The sequence below is a fragment of the Haemorhous mexicanus genome, chromosome 7 (genome assembly GCF_027477595.1).
Source record: "Haemorhous mexicanus isolate bHaeMex1 chromosome 7, bHaeMex1.pri, whole genome shotgun sequence".
NCBI lineage: Eukaryota > Metazoa > Chordata > Aves > Passeriformes > Fringillidae > Haemorhous > Haemorhous mexicanus.
The window spans coordinates 16,135,034-16,155,933 of NC_082347.1; the positions used below are offsets into that span (position 1 = coordinate 16,135,034).

Sequence of the window (20,900 nt, forward strand, 5' to 3'; positions counted from 1 at the left end):
CATTGTTTTTGTAGGAGTGGTCCAAGTGAAAGCCCGTATCTTGGAATTGAAGTTTACCATTTCCACTGGTCAGTACAAGCAACTCATCTTCTCTGCTGACACTTCACTGGAATGTGTTTTGGCTTCTCTGCCTATGATTACGTATTCGGGTTGTGCCAAATGTGGTTTGGAACTACAGACAGATGAGAACATGATCTATAAGCAATGTATTAGATGTCTGCCATACAGCAAAGTAAAAACATTCTACAGGTAAGCAAAATAAAGTTAAAGTAATGTGTATTATTAGGGAGGTAAACTTTCTCCATTTTAATTTCCCCCATATCTAAAATTCTTTGTTCAAGGTGTGGTTAGCAATCCCTGTCTCTCTAATGAATTTTCAATTTGTTGTTCTTGAATTGCTGTATTATATTGTCATTATTTATACATGATATTCTTAGTTTAAATCTAACTTTTTTATTTCTTTGAATACTATTTCATTAGGAATGATGTTTACCCAGTACTGTGTCAGATGAAGCTGAGGTGGAGTAGAAGCTTGAGGAGCAAAGGAAAAGTCCTTGATAATCTTGTTCCAGCCTAAATCTGAAATCACGTGAATGCAGAACCATGTTTTTAAACTGATTAGTCAGTTTCAGCTGTGCAGAAATAATAATGACAAATGTTTTCAATAAACATTCTGGGAGAGCAGAGATAGTGAGTTATCACCAGATGGCGCTGTGAGACACATATATTCACACTTAGAGAAAATAAACTAAGTGGATCCAGTTGATGTAGGTACATCTTTATTAACTAGTTGTTCAATTCTCACATTTATCTTGGACTTTTGAAATGTAATTTTCATTGTGACTAGAAAGACATGTAGCTAGAGAATGTTTATTGAGACAACCATGGACACGATAGAATTCTAGAATATGTAAATTTTTAATCTAAATTTTTTTCTCAAATTCTTTCTAAACTCTTTCATAATGAGCTTAATGAATCATTGTCTTAAATACTATTACGTAATGAACTAGGACTTAAATATTCTATTTATCTAACCAGGTAGTGACTTAGTATTTTTCCTCTAAGCAAAATAGTCGTGGATCTTTATGTGCTATTTGTTTTCCTATGAGGGAGGATTAAGTGCAAAGAGGTTTTTTCCTTAACTGAAAAGGTTCTGCCTGTCTTTCATAAGACTCTAAAATCCCAGTGGACATGAAGGACCTCAATTTGCCCCTGCACAAAAGAGGGTAGAAAAATTATAAGGATTTCCAGTGATTGTATTCTCAGCATTGGAACACATCCAGATGTAGAATTTGTGTCCATTTTTTTCAGAGAAAAGCCTGACATTTTTGCACTGAAATTTTCTTGTGATTAGTTTAGTAAGAATGCATCACCTTGGGAGTATTTCCAAACAGGGATTTTTATTTGTTCAGTGATTTGTGAAAACATTTGGTATTTGCTACAGTACAAGATATATACCTTGGTATTATGTGGCTATAAAGTGATGTATTAAGACAGATAATACAGAATGATGTTGATACAGATGGTACAATTGCAAGTGATACACCTAAGCTTATGTCCCTGCTTTGCATTTCCACCACCTCCTTTGTGGGCAATCCTGACAGTAAAAAATTTCCTTCTAATGTCTCATCTGAGTGTCCTGTCTCAGTTTAAGGCCATTTCCTTATTTATTCCTCAAACTGATTCCAGTGCTACAGATTTGACACATGAGTACGTAGAGATTTTCTCATTTTTCTATTTATTGGTATTATATTGCAGAGTAAGATTTAAGTTGTAGTGCTTTCAAAAATTTTGCTTCAATAAAAAAACATAGCAGCTAACGTTTATGAAGCTTTGTTTTCTGATCTAGACCTGCTTTGATGACAGTAGAAGATGAAGGTTGTGAAATTTATGTTCATGTGGTGTCTGAGTTGGTGGAAAAAATCTTCCTCAATATTCCTGCAGACTGGCTGAAGAGATTAGTAGGTACTGATTCATGAATTACTTGTGATAGAAACAGGCAGCAAACTTCACAATGGAAGCAAAATTTTTAATCATTGACAGTTTAAAAAAACCCTAAGCAACCAACATCAAAGAATATTTCAGTGGCTGTCTGACAAACTCAGAATTGCAGAGGAGAGGTTGCAACAACAGGAGGTGAGATGGTGTGAATACCTACTATATGACTAAGTTGTTGTAGTTATATACCTAAATATTCAATAACTAAATAGATTCCTTATGTGCGAAATTGAATGTCTTGGGAGCTTTTAGAAGGAGCTGGCATGTTTTCATGATGTGAAACACTGAGCTGTGTTTCAGACAAGCTTCATTTGATACACCCTGTTTGACTTGAGGTGTTTTATGTAATTCACAGGTGTTAACAGTTTAATGAGAAACAGGCTCAGCTCATTGTTTTTAAAAAAGAAATTAAAAATAAAAACTGATTTTCTATTCAGATGTTGAACTTCACTTCCAGTAATTCAATGGAGCTTTGTGGAAGTTGAACTTGAATGTTAGGTGCTCTTGTGAAAATCAAGTGTAAATTGAATTGTTTTGTGTTTTGCAGTGCCCTCTTCAGATATAACCTACAGCATAATAGTAGCAGATCTGTGTCATTCACTGCTGGCAGATACAGAAGCATCCTATTTGTTGGAAATCAGAAGCCACTTTGTGCTAGATGAGAACAGCTATCCTTTGCAAAAGGATTTCCATCTGCTGAATTTTCATCCAGATCTTTGACCTCTGCACTAACTGAGTAACAAAGACCATAAGGATACACAAATGGGAAGCAGAAGAAAAATTATTTAGCTGAAGGAAGCAAATCTCTTAAAGTTATAATAAAAGATTTTGGTTTTAACTTATGAAAAAAGCAAAACCATCAACAGGACTGGTATGGAATATCTGCTAATAGTACATACTGCTGGAGTAATACTTATGAATTTTCATAAAATATATTTTTATACATGCATATTTGTGTTAATAATTTTGTTAATAAACTCCAACGATTATAATAAACTCTTTTGTATCTATTTTCCTTTTTCTCCTCAGAAAAGTTCACTACTATTGTGAGAGACTGAATTTTCCTGAGACCTGCCATATTAGAGGAAGACAGATAGAATTCAGTAATATTTTAGTTACACAATTTTTGTTTGTCTTATCCTATATGCTATCTGTATCTTGGCGGTTTTGTTTTGCTGTTGTGGTTGCTTTCCTTCTTTTAACAGCAGAATTTTTGCCATTTACCCTCAGCAATTTTGCTTCTGCTCTTTTCTCTTGTTATACAGAACTGTCTTGTAATCATTCCACCTCCTTCAGCTCAAGGTAAGTCTCAAGCACAATATCAGATGGATGTTATATAAAAGACAGTAGGTAAAAAAATTGCTCATTATGTGACAGTTAAAAATATTGTATTAGAACTTCTTATTTGATTGTGTTTCTTGCTTTGAAATAACTTTGTTCAGGAAGAGTCAAAAAGGGCCTTTCTCATTTGCTTACCTTGGATGACCATGAATACAAGTACATTGGTAAGTGCCTCAGAATTTGTTTCTTCACAATTTAGCTGAAATTACTGAACACACAAGCTGCAGATATTGTTACTTTAATGTATAAGAAGAAAAGAGGACCATACTGTACATCAAGTCAGACAGGTGACTTCCCACCTTAGGGATATTTGTCAATAGACGCTGTGCATTGCATGCATCTTCTGCACAAGTGCATAAACCAACTGTCTGAAATACTACTAACTGCTTTCTTTTAAGATCCTTAGTGGTATGATTGAAATAATAAAATGCAAAATTTATTTGGTAAAATAATTTTATTCTAGTAATATGTAAACTGAATGATAACTGAGTAGTTTTTCTCCCCACAACAAACACAATAACTTTGCTTATGAGATTGGTTTGCAGTAGTTTTGTGGGGCTGAAATTTGAATACATGTCTCTGGGATTGAGTTGCTGGTATTACCCCTTTAGATAGAATGAAGGTTGAGCACTTTGTCAAATTCAGCTTAATGTAATGAGTTTAGGCTCATTTTGTATCCAGTGGTGTAATTAGCCAGACAGACTGAGGGTACCATGTAACATATCAGATGGTGGGTCAGGGAGGTCTGTTATCTTATAACTCCTCTGTGGTATCTTCTCATTCATAACATTTCCTTTAGTAATAACAACATTCTCAAAATGGAAAGTGGTTTCCTCTCCCAGAGAAACCCATTATCTTTAAGATTTTGAATTAATTAATATTGTATCCTGTTTTAAAGGAAGCTGGTTTGATTTCAGCTGTTATGGAGCATGATTGTGCAAAATGTTTTGCTGCAGTAGTCTGTGTGTCTGGTTTATGACTGTACAATGAAATGGGTACAGAGCTCAGGTCCCTAGTGAACAATCAAAAAGAGAAAAATGTCCTCTTTTATTTGATTAGGAATAATTGCTCCAAATTACTTTAGAGAGCAGTCATTTACTTAATGAAGAGGACTCTACTACTAAAACAGACACATGCCCAGGGGGCTTAAGCTAATTGGATTTTCAGTGTGAGAATGGTCATACTAGGTCAAACCCAAGGCTCTTGTAACCAATGCTCTGTCTCCAGCACAGATGTGTTTAGAGAGAAATATAATAGGACACGACATGTCCTCATCTTACTGTCTCAGAGTACTCCAGTACTGGAATAGCCTCCAGTCACTTGTGACTGTGACTTCTCTGCTTGTCCCTTAGTGTCAACACCAAGTGCTGTACTTGGGGTCAGCTGAAAACACTGAACTGAGTTACTGCAGGAAATACACTGTGCTGAGGGATGTGAACAGCTGCTTCCAGGTGTGTGACCAATGGGCAGTGCCTTCACCCTTCCTGTTCAAAAGAGGTCTTAAATGTAATGCTGCTATTTTAAACAAGTTTTACACGTATTAGTCAGTGTCTTTTGGGCTGTGTCTGTTTTGGCATGCTCACTGGGCTTCTCTCCCCTTTGGTGAAGCACTGTGGTCATGTGGAGCAGTGGGCAGAGAGGCCTGGTGTCATCACTGGCAATTCTTGGGCTCTATCTACGTATGTGATCATTTGTGCCCAGAACTCATGACCAAGAAGTGGAATTTACCAGTCAAAATAATTAATACTGACAGATCATGTTTGGCTGTTTTGTTTGCTCAGCTGCATGTTAATTAAATTTAACACATATTTTGATGAGAGGAAAGAGGGACTCCCAGCCTACCAGAGACCAAATCTTTGATTTGTGTTTGGTCAAGGAATTAATTTATTTTATTCTTTTCTTCTTTGGGTACAAAATCTTAGCAAAGATTTTTGCACCCTTTAGATGAAAAAGATAGTAAGAGCTTTTCCAAGTTAAGGTTGTTTTTTCCTCAGTGCTGTTCATGTGCTGTGGCAGAGAGCATGCCATCGTTTAACCAGCTCCTTGGGCTTGCTGATCATCTCATTCCAGTGTTCCAGTTCTCTGCCACGTGTGTACATGAAAGGCCCAACTACTACTCGTCCCAGCAGCAGTGTTTCTGGGAAAAAAAAGCAGTTAGTGATGAACACCTGTGATGCTTCTCTGAAATCCTTGCCTACATTAGAGTATCAGCATGTATTTCTCCAAATAATGCCTTTTCTGAAAAGTATTTTAAAACCAAAACATTTCTCAATGAAGTAACCCTGGAGTTCAGGTTCTGTAGCTTCTGCCTGCTGAGGTTCTGCATTAAAAAAGGTATGGCAGTAAGTGGGTGTTTAGTCAATGCAGGCCTGTCCCTTTGCCTGAAGTTAAACTAAAACATCTTCAAGGTACAAATATCTGGTCTGTATCTGCCCTGCCCCTTCACCCCAGGTTTACTGGGGAAGCATGCCCTAATTTTGGGCATCTTCAACCTCAGTAGGATTCACATGATGCTTTGGCTTTGCGAAAAATAAATGTAATTACTGAGACAGCTGAGAGCTGTAATGTGTGTTACTACTGCCAAGGACCAGATTGTTTATTCATGCCTGGATTTTTCAGCTATGAATGGGCAAAATTATTGACATCATATTTGCACTGCAGGGAAGATGTTTTTCTTGTGAGCAGTGGAAATACTGAATTCTGATTTGCTTCTGTAAGCAGAACTCCTTAGTGGATTCTCTAACAGTTAGTAAGAGGTGGCCTCAAGCATCAGGTGTTCTGCCAGGAAATGGGGGTGTTTGCTGATCTCTTTTTTTTCTCACTGCTGAGAGAAATTAAATTCGTATTCCTCTTTCAAATTTGCTTAGAAAGAGTGAATGGCCACACAGTTTTGGAGGCTGTGTGTTACACGAGTGTTCACATCAGCTTGTTTTAATGGGATACTGGAATGTCTTTCATGGAATTTAGCCTCTGAAAGAGAGACATATGCTTAACTACAAATAAGTTCTGCTTTTAAAGAGGCAGCCTTAGAAATACCCTAAAACTCTTACATGTTTTATGATTATTGCTGAAAATTAATTACTTCCTCTCCGGTTTAAACATGTCTCAAATATGTAAGAGATTTGACACCTTGACTGTTGTAATTTATATGACTGTAATAATTTATATAACTTACTTTCTCCTTTGTTACTCTGGAGCACAGATAGACTCAGGCTTGCTGTATCCAGCTCTGTCTGATCTGCCTTGAAACTGAAGGTTTCATTGTACACAGGATTGGGAGTTCCCAGAAGAGCTGCTGTCTTTTTACTTTTGATGAATTTATTGTGGTTCATTAGTGAGACTTTGACATACACACCTTGGAGAAAAAGAAATTCAAGACTGAAAAACATCTTCAAGAAGCAGTTGAGAGACAGCTGAAGGAATTTCTTCCTTTTGGGAGTCAATGTCAAGTATAACATCAGATTGTGAAAGATTCATGAAACACACACGACAGCATGACATAAAGCAGGGAGCCTACAAAGTACTGAGGGTGCAGTTTTGAAGTGCACTTTCCAGTTTAAGTGCTGTTAAAATAAACAGCCATATTCTTACCCTGCATCCTTGATCTTAGGTTTCTGTGCCTTCCCTTCATCTGATGGAAACTTTTTTGAAGGCATAATTTGTTCAGTCAAAAAAAACTTCATAGTGATGTGTGTATATAGAGGACTAAACTCCTTTTCTTTTTAAATGGTAGGTGTATTTTGCATTTATATTGTTTAGCTTCAAAGCTCTGCAAGAAATCACTACAGACTGAAATACAAGTTTGGTTCTTCGTCTGTTTTTGCTTTTGAGGGTTAGATTTTAAACAGCATTTTGAGGTAATCTCTGAGACCAGGTATACATGAGTATGATGTACCAGAAAAAGCCTTCTGCACTAAGGGAGAAAACTGTGAGTCCATGCCATGGTCCTTTGAACAATAGCCAGGCTGTCCTAAACTGGGAATTTTTTCTCTCATCTCGGTTCTTCCCAGGACAGCTGTTCAGCATAAGCAGTTGTCCTGCAGCTGTTACCTCTGGGAGTTTGACTTGAGGCAACTGTTAATGTCAATATCCCTTGAAATGCTGCCTGCTCTGGACTGGAGAGCAGCGTAAGGATGTTGCTCACTGTACAAAAACAGGAGAAAAAAGTTGCCACCAATTGCTACAGGGCAAACCTTTTATTATGCAATAAACCCCAAACATAGCAAAACTAAGCTATCAAAAAAAATCTCATTGCCTCAGAGCAAAATATGGCTTGTTTCCACTCAAATCACCAGGATGTTTATTTGTTCTTGTCAGAGTCCCACAGCACAAGCCTGGGTGTACAGATGAGGAAGGAGCAAATTAAAACAGGAATTGGGGAGCTGATAGCAGGGAGGAAATCAAACTTACCAACAGCAGGGTTCTCCTCCTGGAGCTTTAATCCCCTTGCCCTCAGAACCACCACAGTGAGACGGCCCAGGTAGTCATTGTAGCTCAGGGAGAACTGGATATCACCGTGCTCTGAAGGAGGCTTTAGAAGCAGAACAACACCTGTCAAATATGTCTGAAAAACTCCCTCATCATGTGGTCAAATGGGAAGACAGGTCCTTTTTCATGCTAATGGTCTCTGTCACACTAAGGCATGTGAGTGAGTTGTAATGGCTTTGTGCTGTTGTAACATTTGATGGAACCAAGTAACCAGCCTTCCTAACCCTCAGAATTACTCTTTTCCAGGGAATATCTTTTTCCTTCCCTTCCTCTTCCGCTCTTTTCTGCTCTTACTACTTGAAAAGAGAAGCAAATAACAAAAGTTCTTATGTAAGGACCTCCAAATTAATGTGATTTTTTCTAAGCATCTGGGTACTCCTTTTACAACAGCTATGGATCTGCAGGTTGGTAGGATGGGAATTTCTATTCCAAATGTTTATGAAGTACTTTTGCATTTGAAGTACTTGGTAGAACATAGTTCCACTTCAGCTATATCCTTCCAATACTTATAGGATGACACAAATTCCACAGTGCCAAGAGCCTGATATCACATACCTCCAAGTTTTCTTTCTCCAAATCTCTCCATATGACTAGTTTGTTGTCCTCAGTTAATGCTTCATTTTTTAGTGGAAAAATAACTTGGCCTAGGAGATGATGCTTCTTCTGTTTATCAACATGATAAACCAAAAACTTTAGTGTTCTTTGGAGCAACATTTTACTGGAAACCTGTACAGAAAAATGAAGAATATTAATAATTATAAAACATCTCACACTCTCCTATTCTAGCATGACTTCAAAGGAAATATTTTTAAAACTGTGGTAAGTTTAGGTGGAGATTTCCTTTAATTATTTGGAGTACTTTTAAAATTTGCCTAAAATTGAGCTATGCAGAAGTCAAGATCCAAGCTAAAATACGAGTTCATTTGAAAGCTGTGAAGTTGGTTGGTGGTTTTTTAACTCATATGGATGTACTGCTGTGTGATGCATTCACTTTGATTCAGATGTTTAAAATCGGTACGCATTTTTCAGTTGTCTGAAATGCAAACTTTTTTTTTGTTTTAAAGCTTTTGTCTTGTGACATGTGCTGAAAGCCTGTTAGCATGGGAAGCCAAGCTGTGCAGTACTGTACAAATAGCAGCCCAGTCATACCTCCCAGGTTCTTCTGTCTAGCCTACTTCCACAGCAAAAAAACCAAAAACTGTAGAAGCATGATGTCAGTATTGGCTCCTTCTGGGCTTCTAGAACTGCTGGGCTGAACTGCTCAGCTCTAGTTCAAACTGGAGTTTTTGTTATTCCCAGGGCAAGTTCTGGAATCCTTAACTTAGGTACAGACCAGAAATAAAAGCACTTTTGGAGCCACATTCTTTTGTAGCCCAGGATCTCCAGAAGCCCCAGTAAAAAATCCTGTCTCTGGTGGAAACTGTAAGGGGATACGATATAAGAAAATAAAGGTAGTATAGAAAGTAGTCTTACCCCTTAAGGAGTTGCAGCTGAGCCAATTATTAGAGATTAAGAACAGGCCTGCCTCTAACAGGCTGCAGCTGTAGCCAATAAGAAGAAGAGTGTTATAAAAGAGTGGATTGGGTGGTTGAGGGGGAACTGGGGTCAGTTGGCTACTGTGAGAAGAAGGAAGAGTCAGTGCTTAGAGGAACTGCCTATGAGAAACATCAAGGAAGTATGAAACTCTAGCAATATGGAACCTTTGCAATATAATGACAATAGAACCCTTGCGATAAAACAACAACAGGAAACAACTTCTGTCTTGATAGAAGCATTGTGACTATACAAACACGTACTGTAGTTTGACAAGCTCATATTTGCAAACAAAAATCTGCCTCATCAAAAGGAAAAGTACCTGGAAAACAAAGTTTTCATCAAACTGTGGGTTAAGAGTTTTACGTTTTGTTTTGGACTGCAGGTAGCTTCTTTCATCAGGCAGCAGGTAGATTTTCACAAATGGACTGCAGGAATCAGCAGGAGGCTGTAGCTTTCTGACTTTGATCAAGGAGACAAGGAGCCTTTCTGACTCTTGCTCGTATTCTATGGAGAACCAGAGGCGGCCAATGCTGCCATCAGGAAAATCTGTTTCGCTTTTGTCTTCAGAAAGCTTGTACAGATCTGGGTTAATGGTTCCTACAACATAAGCTCCAGCTACAAGAAAAGGCAAAACAAGCACCCTCAGATTAGCCTCAAGAACCATTGCAGACATTTTTATAACCACTGCTGTATATAGGTAAATCGGATTACCCTCTTTATTAACAATCAATTTTTTGTACAAATTTCATGTTTTATTTCCTTTTCCCTCAAATTTGGGGGAGTAATTGTAGGCTGTACCACTTTTCTCTTATTCCTGTGATTGTACCTGGTTAGTTCTGGCTATCTGTTGTTGCAGTGTGCAGCTGGTGACTGCTGTTCCTGGGGACAACAGACACTTCCTGGCCTTTACAAAATATGGGAGCAGAGGTTTCTTTGTCTGCCAAATGTGTAAGGTACCACAGCACTGGGAACAAAATTACTACATTCTTGCCCAGTTCTCATATATAAAATGTATAAATGCATGAAGCATTTAGCGCTTTTGCTGTGTAATGCAGCCTCTGGTGTGCCCCCAAGATCTATGCTTCATAATACTAAAGCCACTCTTCCCTTAAAAATAGTCCCATTTTTGCACTGCCATACCCAAAGAATGAAATGATGACCGTGGTCCAGACTGAGGGGTCATGAAGGGGTCCCTGTCTTCCTGAACCTGTTCTTCATTTGTCAGGTGAATCCAGTCTCGCCCATGCAGAGTTGGTGGAATGATAAATGGAACACTTCTGGACCTGCTCAAGACAACAGCACCTATTGACTCTTCTGGTTTAAATGTGGAAACCAAACTTGATAAGAGTAGTAAGTTTACTGTTCTTATGTCACAATGTAAAACTTCTATGGATGTGCAAAGGTAAAAATAAAATCAAAAAGCAAATAAAATCAATTGCTTAAGGCATAAAAAGACAGTGAGGCACATTAGGTCTTAATTTCTTCTAACAGATTCTTTCCCCCTTTCCTTCCCTTTAGAGTTTATCTTTCAAAGCAAAGGAGGAATTAACTGCAGCTCCTTGTTTTAGAGCCCAAAACCTCTGCAATGATTAATTCTCTTAGAGAGTCTCCTTCCTGAGCTGAAGTCCTGTTGTTTTTGTTATTAAACTAGAAATTACTCTGGAACATAGGCTGGGTTTGTCTAACAGGTAAAGCTATCCATTCACCAATTACACTTGAATATAGTCTCTCTTTTAAATAAATCAGGAATAATCATCACTTTCATAGTTAGGTTATCCTTTTCCTAAAGGAAAAAAACAGAACATGACTGATTTTTTCATATAATTTAGGGATCTGCTTTATTTCTGTACATGCATATATTTGGATCACCTGCTCATTTGACAAGTTCAAATAAATTACATAGCATATGCTTTAAAAACAAAATGAAAATGGGTACCTTGTGCTTTTTAGATGAATTTCAGAATTTGCCTGATCCTGGAAAATGGCATTTGCATTTGTTGTTTTGACAGGATTGATGAGCTTTTCATAAGAAAAGAGGCGGCAAAATTTTTTCCAGAGCAGATATGCAGTTATTCCAAGGAGGACAAATAAAAGGATCCCTCCTATTATACCTCCAGCCACAGCAACTGCTTGTTCTGTTCAAACATAAAAGCACATAAAGCATCATAGGAAGATCAAAGTTAAGTATATTTTGGGTGTAGACAGGAATATCAAAGCTAACAAAAACCATTCAAAAGTTATTTTTAAATGAAGTGTTCAGCTCACGTGCACATTTTTGTTTGGTTAAAGCACGGTGCCGCACCTGAAGAGACATGATGGTGGCAGTGACAGATTAGTGTTCAGAAGCACTGGCAGTTACTGCAGTGTGAGAGACTACAGACATGGAAAAACCCCAAATGCCAAAGAATTAATTCAGGTTCTTGTTTTGTATTCGCATTTCCCTTAGCATGGCGGAAGTGCTAGAGCTTGCATAACAGAAGAAAAAGAGAACCCAGGAGCACCTAATATGAAAGGTACCATTATGTTTTGGTTTCCAACTATTCATCTATGTTGACTTGAATCTAGAACCTGGCACAAGGAACAAAGTAAGGCTATGGGTTGTTTTCTTTCTAAGGATGCATGTGCTTCCTGATCTGTGAAGTCAAAGTTAAATATCCATTAAACACAGTTTCCTGAATCATGAGTACTTAACATGCAACAAAATCTTGTTATAATTACTGTGAACAAACCAAAACCCAAATAAAACTTAATAAATGTATTTAATATAAATATGCAAAATTCTGTTGTGAGAATTTCTTGTTAGACCAAGGGTAGACAATTGATAATGGGCTCAGTTCAATGCTTTCACATGTTTGTTGAGAATGCTGGAGTGATAGGCTGCAAAGATTATTTTGCTCTGTACCTAAACTCTAGAATTATCTTCCACTGTGCAGCCATGGGAGACAGCTCAGAAGCAGCTGAGTACTGGCTGCTGACAGTGCTCAAGGTCTCCCCTGAAACTGAAGTAGTGAAGTGACCTGGCATTTTCTCACAACTGGTACTGATTTTTTTTCTTCTTCTCTGCTTTTAGGTAGAGTTAACTTGATTATGCTTTATTCCTTTTTATCTATCTGTGCTTGGTAGGTACATTGCAGTTAGCCATCTCTATACAATGGTACAAGTAAAATAAAGACAATACAAGCACAAAATCATCAGTCAACACTAGTGATAGTTTTGACTATCGAACAATAATAGATTTGAATAATTCTAAACTATTTTCATTTAATTTAGTTTATTCATCAGAGCTGTATAGTGAATGGGAGGTGAGCTGCAAATACATATATTGCTGATCTTTTTCAGTGTTGCCCTGTTGCAGTAAGTGACATGAAATGTCCTTCAGCTACAGAACACTTAAGTAATTACCTTGTGCCATAAAATTAACCTGCCCATAGTGCCTCAAAGGCCTTAATCTGATCCTGACTCATTTTCCTGCATTTGGTGGAATCACTGCAGCCAAGTTGGTTTTGCAGCTCCCCTCCAGGTGTGCTGGCTTAGGCCTCTGCAGGAATTGGCTGGCTGCTTCCCTGAGTCACACAGTCACTCCTGTCTCCCAGCACCACCACGGAGCAGCCACCCTGCTCATGGCTGTACCACAGCAACAGCACTTTGCTGTCCTTGCTGCTGGGTGAACTGAGTGGGTTCCAGCATTCAGCCAGACTATTACTGCAATCCTTATTCTGAGCAACAGGAAACAAGCACCTGCTTGGTGTGGGTTAATATTAATACAGAGACAAGTCTGATTGTGCCTTTTGGGTAAATTGGTTTTCCTTGATAAGAATGCACAGTATGAGGAAATGCATATGAGCATGGGGATTTTGTGTGTTTGTTCCTTTTAGTTTTGCAGGGCATGCTCAAATATATCTTCAGTCAGACTCACATTTTATTGCATCTCAGAAGGCCAGATGCAGAAAAAATACTTCAGTTTAATTCCCATGAACATAATAGAAATTAATAGGTTTCCTTCATGTAGGTGCACTATAAACAACACAAATCTCTATATGGCTGGTAGTTTTACTGTCTGACATAAGGATCTGAAAGGTTAACATTTCAAGCAAGCTGTACAGGTCTTTGTTTAACTTGTTCTCTTCATTTACAGGTCTTTGATGTTCTCAGCAGCAGTCCTGTGTTCCCTTATAGCCAGTTTGTCACAATTTACCATTAAAGACAGTATGATGAGGTGTGCATTGATTTTGGAGTAAGAGAATGAGTTTCCAGTCTCTTAGTTAATGATTTTGTATCTACTGAATTTGTTCACTGTAGAATGATGTTAAGTATTTATGGCACACCCATAGGCATAGACTCAAATTCCGGGGGTTTTTTAAACTTTACACAGCTGTAAATATAAGGTAATGTTTTACTCATTTCAGTAGTTACCTGTAATTTAATGAGAGTAAGGAGAATTTGTCTCACTTTTAGACCACCTTATCTGATTAGATCAGCTACAGAACCAGTGGCTTAGGGCACAATCTAGCACTAGTCACAAATCGACCTCTGAGATAAGTTGCATCCATTGTATGCAAAGAGAAAATATATATCTTCTAACATAACTACCTGTCATCATGAGAAATTGATGTATTGTATCCTGCTGTGGTACAGGATTGTGGCAGAGAAGGAAGAGACCTGTTGGACCACTTCATCTCCCCCCAGCTGAGCCAGGGGACTGTCTCCTGCTAATAGGTACCAGGTTTATCCTAGCATAGAGCAGGTGCTGGCAGGCATCCTCTGTCTCGTCTGGGATTGCATCCCTTTTTGCTTACTGTGTGATTATATGCTTTTAATAAGCTTTACTTAAACTTTGCAGTAAGCTTTTTGGCTTATGAGCAAGTTTACAAGCAGCTCGTTCTCCACTAGGAGTTTTAATCCCCATACTAAGACAGTCTAAGCCCACGTACAGTATAAATTAAATAACTGGCGGGGGGAGTGGAGGCAAGACTCCACATTTGCTGTGCCTGTCTCCAGGGCCGAGCTCTCCTCTCTCAGGCGCTCCGGGCAATGCTGCCAGCCCTGCTGTTCCAGGCTGCCCCTTCCCTGGCGGGCTGCGGAGCGCGGCCGGGCAGGTGCCGGGACAGGTTTGGGCTGATGCTTTAGCGAGCCTTCCCCAGCGCCAGCCCGGCCGGGGCTGCGGTAGGAGCCGGGCACCCCCTCCCTGCCTCCCTCGCTGTGCCCCCGGCACTTACCGGGCATGGGTGCCGCTGCTCCTGCGGGCCCGGGCCGAGTGCCCGCCGCCGCCCCGGTGTCCGAGCGCCGCAGCCCCTCCCCGGCCCGCCCCCGGCAGAGGCTGGGAGCCGGAGCTCAAAGAGAGGCATCTCTGGCCAAGAAAAGCAGCGGGACCCGTTCGGGAAAGATCCCGCGCCCTCCAAGGCTCCCCGAGAACAGGCATTGCCGATCTTCCCGAGGGAGGGCTGGAATCGGGCAGGAATGATGCTGACCATTGTGCTGCATAAATCCCCTGTCAGCCCTAAAAAGGCACCTGTGCGACACTGCCGGTGTGAGAGAGCCTCAAAAGCTCCAGTTGCGCTCAGAAAAATTCTTTGGTATTAGTAGCTTAATTCTGAATATTCGTGTGGGCTAGAAATAGCGTGCATTTCTTTTATATCTTTAACAAAATAAGTGAGCACAAAGGAACACCTATCCCCCTAGGCAATTACAATTACAGCCCTTCCTATTTGTATTTATGAACATAATGCTCTTTAATCTCTGAGTGTGTGATGGATACAACCAACCACATCTTAACCAGCCAAATTACTCATGTATAGTTCAGAAACAAAGTATTTGCCATCACCTTTTCTCTCCTAATGCTTCTTTCACAGCCAGTATATGACAAGAACCTATACCTTAAATTTAACAGCTGTTTGTATTACATGTTCTCTTGACAATTGTTGCTTGTGTAGTGCATAGTGTTGTTTAATCTAAAAGCCAAATAAATGCAAAGGAATTAAAAGCAGTAGGGTCCTAGTGAAATAAATCCTCTGAATCCTCCTAATGAATCCTCTGTTCTAAGATTCTGGTTTGTAGCATCTTAGAATTCTTTTCATTGCATTTAAAATGTTCTGCTGTAAATGTAGCATGGTTAAGCTTTTTCTGTTAATTTTGAGTCCTCTGGAAGAGCATTTTGATAATTTTTACCCATAAAAGCAAAAGCTTCATATATTTTAGTTTTATACTTGTAAGATAGTTAATTATTAAATAAATATTGCACAGACAGTGCTTTTGCTACTTTTATTTCTCTATTGAATTAGTGCAAACCCTGAAGTAAGAGGTTTTTTTCTCAGCAGTTTTGCACTTGTCAGGATAATGTCTATGAGCAGTCTGAGGCAACCAAAAATTTTGAGTTGTGTGGCAAGACAACAACTGCCTGCTTTCTCTTTCAGTGTTCTTGCTTGAGCTCACTTTTGTGGCCGTGTGAGGAGTGCTGAAGTTGCTTTGAACACCTGGTTGCTTTCCAGAGCCCTGGTGCCCAGTGAAGTGATCCGTGCCAGATGCACTGGCTCCCACACAAGCCGTGCTGCCTGCGTGGAGCTGTGGGAGCTTGGACATCTGGGAAGCCATAACCAGGAGCCACTTGCTGATTCAGCTCCTGTTTCAGTGAGCCTGGGATGGGACAGCGTGACCTGGAGGGGCAGATCCCGCTCTCCCTAAGTTCCTGTGGAAGGAGTTAATGGCAAAGCTGTTGAGCAGGGAGCTTTCATTTTGATTCTCTGCTCCACTGTGAAGTTCCCTGTTCCAGTCTTTCTGTGCTGAGTTCTTACAACAGCTGGAAATCAGAATAAATACAGCACATGAAACACAACTATACCCTCCTTGATCTCTGATTGCAGCCTCCTTCTTAGCCTAAATCTCTGAACAGCTAAGAGTTTCGTGTTTTGTGGACCTGGATATTGTACTATAAATATTCTGTGTTTCTGGTGCATATTTTGTAATATACACATTTTTTTGGTGTCCCTATCCAGGGACATCTTACAGTCCAACCTTGAGCTTTGAAAGGCCACTTAAAAATTCTGTCACAAAACAATTTTCCAAAGTGTGTTACCTTAAAAACAGGGATGCCACATTGCTCATTTGACACCTAAGTAACAGCAAATAATTTTATCATATATTCATGTAATTTCCCACTAGACTGGGTGAAATTCAGCATATGTATTCTTTTAAGTTGGATATCTTTGAAAAAATCAGTGTTTTCTTGACATATAAACCTTTTTTTCCAGTTCTGATTTACAATTAATTAAATAATTTGATTGCATGTAATTACTTAAATCTGTTTATAGGAACATTCCTTGATAAAGGACAGAAAAGTATTTAAGGAAGATGCAGCTGTAGGATCACAAGCATCAATAGGTTTTTAGAAAGGTAAGTAATTATAGCATCATTTTACACTGAAATCTAACTCCTACTATAATTTATTAATAATCTTAAAGCTTCAACTGATCCCATTCAATAAAAGGGTTTTTTTTTTTTAATCCCATTTTGCAGTTGTAGAATGATCTTCAAGTCCATCCATTTCAAGTGAAATATGTTCAAGTTCTTCTGCCTTCACATCCGCTCCCTCATGTTTGTGGATTTTGACTTTCATGTTGGTGGTACCTTCATCTGTAATGACATCTAGAAAGAGGTAAACTTTTTTTTCCCCCAGTTAAATGTGAACTAATGTTATTGAGACCAGTGAATTATTCAGGAACAATAGATTGAGATCTGCAGGGAGCATTGATGGGCACCCTGACTACAACAAATAGATTACATTGAAAAGTATAATTGCAAATGGCAGAAATAATGAGTACTTAGAATTTCTATAGTGCCTTTCATTTCCAGGCAACCATTGCCTGATTTCTATACCAGCATTAATTACTGGTAGTTAACCATCACAAACCTTTTTGAAATAATACTTATTGTTATCCTAATTTTATAGATTGTTTAATAACTGGAGTTCCTCCAGCTCCAGACTTGTGTAACTGAGATAAGAATTTCTCCCACAATCTGCTGTTGGCCTTGGTCTGACACCTAGTTCTGGCTTTAGCAGGCTATGGATAATTGATAGTTTCAGAAAGGAATATGTGAAAGAAAGATCTACTCTCTTAGAAAATCCCCCTTGGATCCATTCTGGGAGTCATTTGTTAGCTTCCTTTCCAAAGAAAAGATGAGAATGGGAGAGGAGGTGCAGCCAGAAGGGAACCAGTCTTCCACAATTGTTTTCTCTCAGCTTGGCTGCTGATGGTAGTCACTGTCAAGCAGACTGCAATCCAGAATAGCTCTCCCAGTAAAATTACAGGTGGAAAATGGGGATAGAGGCAGGGCAACATGGACAGCAAGAAAAAAGTCTTCAAAAGATGCCATGTTTGGTGCTTCTAGATGGACATGAGGAAAAAGACAGCAAAAGAAGAAAGGAGAGAGGGGGAAAGAGCATTAACCTAGCCACGGGGTTTGAATTCCTACTTTGGCATTTCACCTTGGCCCAGTAAATCTGACCTTGCAGCTAACCTTGACATTCTTCAGGGATGGGCAGACAGAATGCTCTCACTGGAGCTGCAGAAATCTTCCACTGTTCCATCAGTTTCCTCATGGCCCAGAGCTGCTCAACTGAGCCTTGGCCACATAAAAACTGTTACAGAGCTGTGCATGACAGGTTTTTTTCAATGCTTTGATAATCATGTTTTGCTAGGTATTTGAAGTCTTTGACAGACACAAACATTTTAGTGCCTTCTTACAAAACTTTTTAGCACTGTTACAGAATACCTACTGATATGAAAACACCTGTAGGTAAAGTCTGCATGCCAGCACTTCTACAGGATTTAGAATGTTTCTTTTTTTTACCTTTTCCTTTTGCTTTTAGTAAGCTTTAGCTGTTAGTGTTGCCTAATAACAAAATTTACGCAGACTAGAGCACCACCTTCTGACCAAAGCTGGGCTTTGGTGCAAATAATAGAGCAAAGCAAAAAGTTCTTTAAAGGTGACTTTTTTTTGAATGTATGAAGCGAATGGAAAAATATGAATTTTATTCCTTTCTAATGACTTTTCCTTTCTGTGTTTTATAATAGGAATTTCAGGTTTGCTTTTACTAGAATGCATTCTTATGGTTGCAAAGTTTTTGTAAATGTAAATTGCATTAAGAAAGTTAGCTGGCTTTGATGTTTTAAGAAAATAAGAATACAAAATGTTCTTTTTAAAATTACTTTATTAATAAACTCCAAGTTCAGAGATAATATGCACAAGTAGAGACTTTCACAGAGAAAACTACTTGTGAAGCTCTGCCTTGCATGGTTTTAAAGATTTTAGGGGGCAATATCTGACTTTTTGTTCCAGTTTTGTTCACTTCCTAGCCTTGATAAGAGTAATCTAAACTCAATAACTTTGACAGGGCCTTGCAAGATTGTATGTGTACACATGACAAATGAACTGTTCACACAGCTGTAGTGAACAACAGAAGTTGCTCTAAGGCAAGACTGGTGTTTATTTTAGACTGTTTTTCCTAAGCCTCACCCTCTCTGAGTGAGGGATAATAAATTTAGGCCAGACATAATGTGAATTAGACAAATAGGGAGGGATTGCTGAGCAGGCAGGTGAATCTGTAGACACTAATCCATCTTAAGGTTTGCAGGGAAGCACAAAATCATATGTGTGGCATAGCAATTACACCATGTGTAATACAGCCCTAACTGGTACAGCCTTAGGGGATGCAAACTTAACTGAGAACAAAAGGGGATGTTTCTTTTTGGAAACATTTACATCTGGAATCAGAGACTGAAAGCTGTAGATCTGTTTCCTCTAACTTAAAGATGTTTCTGCAGTGCACCTAAAACTGCTCTCTGTATAGCAGCAACAGATTTATAGGTGTCATCCCATATATTTTTGTGTTTAAAAAGAATTAAACATTGCTCAAAAGCCTGGGAAAGATTGTAGGGAGATCTTGAGGGTCAAAGACGTAAGAAAAAAGAATTAAAATGCTGATTGTAGGAAAAAAAGTGAAAACCTTTCATATAATGAAGTCGTTCTTTCACGTGGGTGAGCGATGCCTTTGTCTTTGCGCAGTGGCCAGGAGGTGGCCAGCGGGCGCCATCCTGGGGCTGTCCCTGCTGGATTTCCTTGGCGAGGGGCCCCAGGGGTGGTGCTGGAACTGGCCGACCTCCCTGGGACCCAGCTCCTGGCTCTGCCTGAGCAAACCCTTCAGTGTGACCAGGAATCCACTGGGGCACCATCCCACGAGCAGAGGAACTGCTAGAGAGAAGCACTCTGCCCTTTCTTACACTGCTTTTGCAACAAGTGGGTCCATTTACAGAGTATTTAGTACTGACAGTGCCCAGCGTGCATCAAAAATCCATGATGATGTCTCCTAAAAACACCCAGTACCATGGGGTTCGGTCCAAATGCTTTTGATTCTAGTTGATTTCAATCAGGTTTGGTCTGCGTAGGAATCCTCCATACCAAGGGTTAGAAATTAAATCAGGTATAGGGTCCTTAACAAGTGTCATGAGAGCAGCATTGCAGCAGCTGTGTGAACTATTCCAGTGGTAATAAAAAACCAAAAAAAACCTAGGCAAAACAACAACAATAAAACAAACAAAACCACAAAACCAAAAACAACCCCCCCCCACAAAAACAAAACAAAAAATCCCAAACAAACATAAAAACCCCACAACCCAAAAAACTCAAAAAGGTTTGATCTGACTCCAGTCCTTTCAAAAATCTATGTTAAAGCCTGGTCAGAAAGGGATAAAATAAGCTGATGTGGGCACGTTTTGTGTGGTAATCACTAGAGCTGTGACTGCTGCAGAAGAAATTCTGCACACTGTTCCTGTGGTTAGCTCTTCACTTAAAATACATGTGAGAATGTTCTAGGAAATACAAGAAGTATGGGAAGGATGAAAATGAATCTTTCAAGCTAGGAAGAACAAGTGTCACTGACACAGATATTGTTGCCTTGTTTTACTCAGAAAAAAAAAAAGTCTAAATGCTATTTTTTCTCTGTAGGAGCTAAGCAAACAATTGTTGTGCCTTTCCCAGCTCAAATGGTACATGCTGTGGGTGGAAATGCTAACCTGAAGGACACCTGCACATCACAGGTGAGCTTATTTCATGACTTCATTGGTATGCATGGAGAAGTACACTGGTTTGAGAAATTTAACTGATACCTTTTTTCCCATTGCCAACATAATTTTTCCTCAAAGAGAATGAACAAGATCTCTGACAACCTGTTTATTGGTCAACCGGGGGGTTGAAGGATGGGAGAGAGTTAAATGAGATTTTCTTTAGATTCCTGAGACCTATGAGTCAGTATGTCCACGAGCAAAGGTTACATAAACTAATAGATTAGAACAAGAATTAGTTGCATAAACACTATTACTGCATTTCAATCTGTCACAGAGTCAAGCCTGCAGATTATTGCAGGCAGAGCTAGCCTGGGGCTTACACTCCATACTGCTGGACTCCCTCTGACACTGGATACATTTGAAATAGCATTGTTCTCTTGCTGTGGGGCTCCTCTGAAATCTGGGGCTTAGTGCAGCAAG

The 20,900-nt window shown here is 39.3% G+C and overlaps 2 protein-coding genes across 8 annotated transcripts in view; one reads left to right on the top strand and one right to left on the bottom strand.

Annotated features, from left to right (window-relative positions):
* SHLD2 (shieldin complex subunit 2) overlaps window positions 1–2,994 on the top strand; it is a 28,808-nt gene extending 25,814 nt beyond the window's left edge. For 5 of the 7 annotated variants that reach the window (XM_059851206.1, XM_059851211.1, XM_059851208.1 and 2 more), the window contains exons 8-10: window positions 15–249; window positions 1,850–1,965; window positions 2,546–2,994. In XM_059851206.1, coding sequence (XP_059707189.1) covers window positions 15–249; window positions 1,850–1,965; window positions 2,546–2,718 — 524 coding nt within the window. In that variant the 3' untranslated portion in view covers window positions 2,719–2,994. Of the gene's footprint in view, window positions 1–14; window positions 250–480; window positions 768–1,849; window positions 1,966–2,545 lie in introns of all 7 variants that reach the window. The other 2 variants (XR_009487187.1, XM_059851212.1) reach the window with 2 other exon arrangements.
* Window positions 2,995–3,076: 82 nt separating this feature from the next.
* On the bottom strand, window positions 3,077–14,643 carry LOC132329774 (synaptotagmin-15-like). Its single transcript, XM_059851213.1, has 8 exons — window positions 14,580–14,643; window positions 11,300–11,498; window positions 10,504–10,646; window positions 9,683–9,978; window positions 8,383–8,553; window positions 7,750–7,870; window positions 6,515–6,694; window positions 3,077–5,476 (listed from the first exon to the last, which is right to left on the bottom strand). Exons 1-8 carry the CDS (start codon window positions 14,584–14,586, stop codon window positions 5,340–5,342), a joined length of 1,254 nt encoding a protein of 417 aa, XP_059707196.1. The 5' UTR covers window positions 14,587–14,643; the 3' UTR covers window positions 3,077–5,339.
* Window positions 14,644–20,900: the final 6,257 nt, after the last annotated feature.

What these genes read in the sequence shown, in the direction of transcription:
- LOC132329774 (XM_059851213.1), bottom strand. An exon ending in ATTCATCTAAAAAGCACAAG is followed by an intron (nt 10,647 to 11,299) that starts GTACCCATTTTC and finishes TGTCTTGAGCAG; the next exon opens with GTCCAGAAGTGTTCCATTTA. An exon ending in CCAGAGTAACAAAGGAGAAA is followed by an intron (nt 5,477 to 6,514) that starts GTAAGTTATATA and finishes TTTTTTTCCCAG; the next exon opens with AAACACTGCTGCTGGGACGA.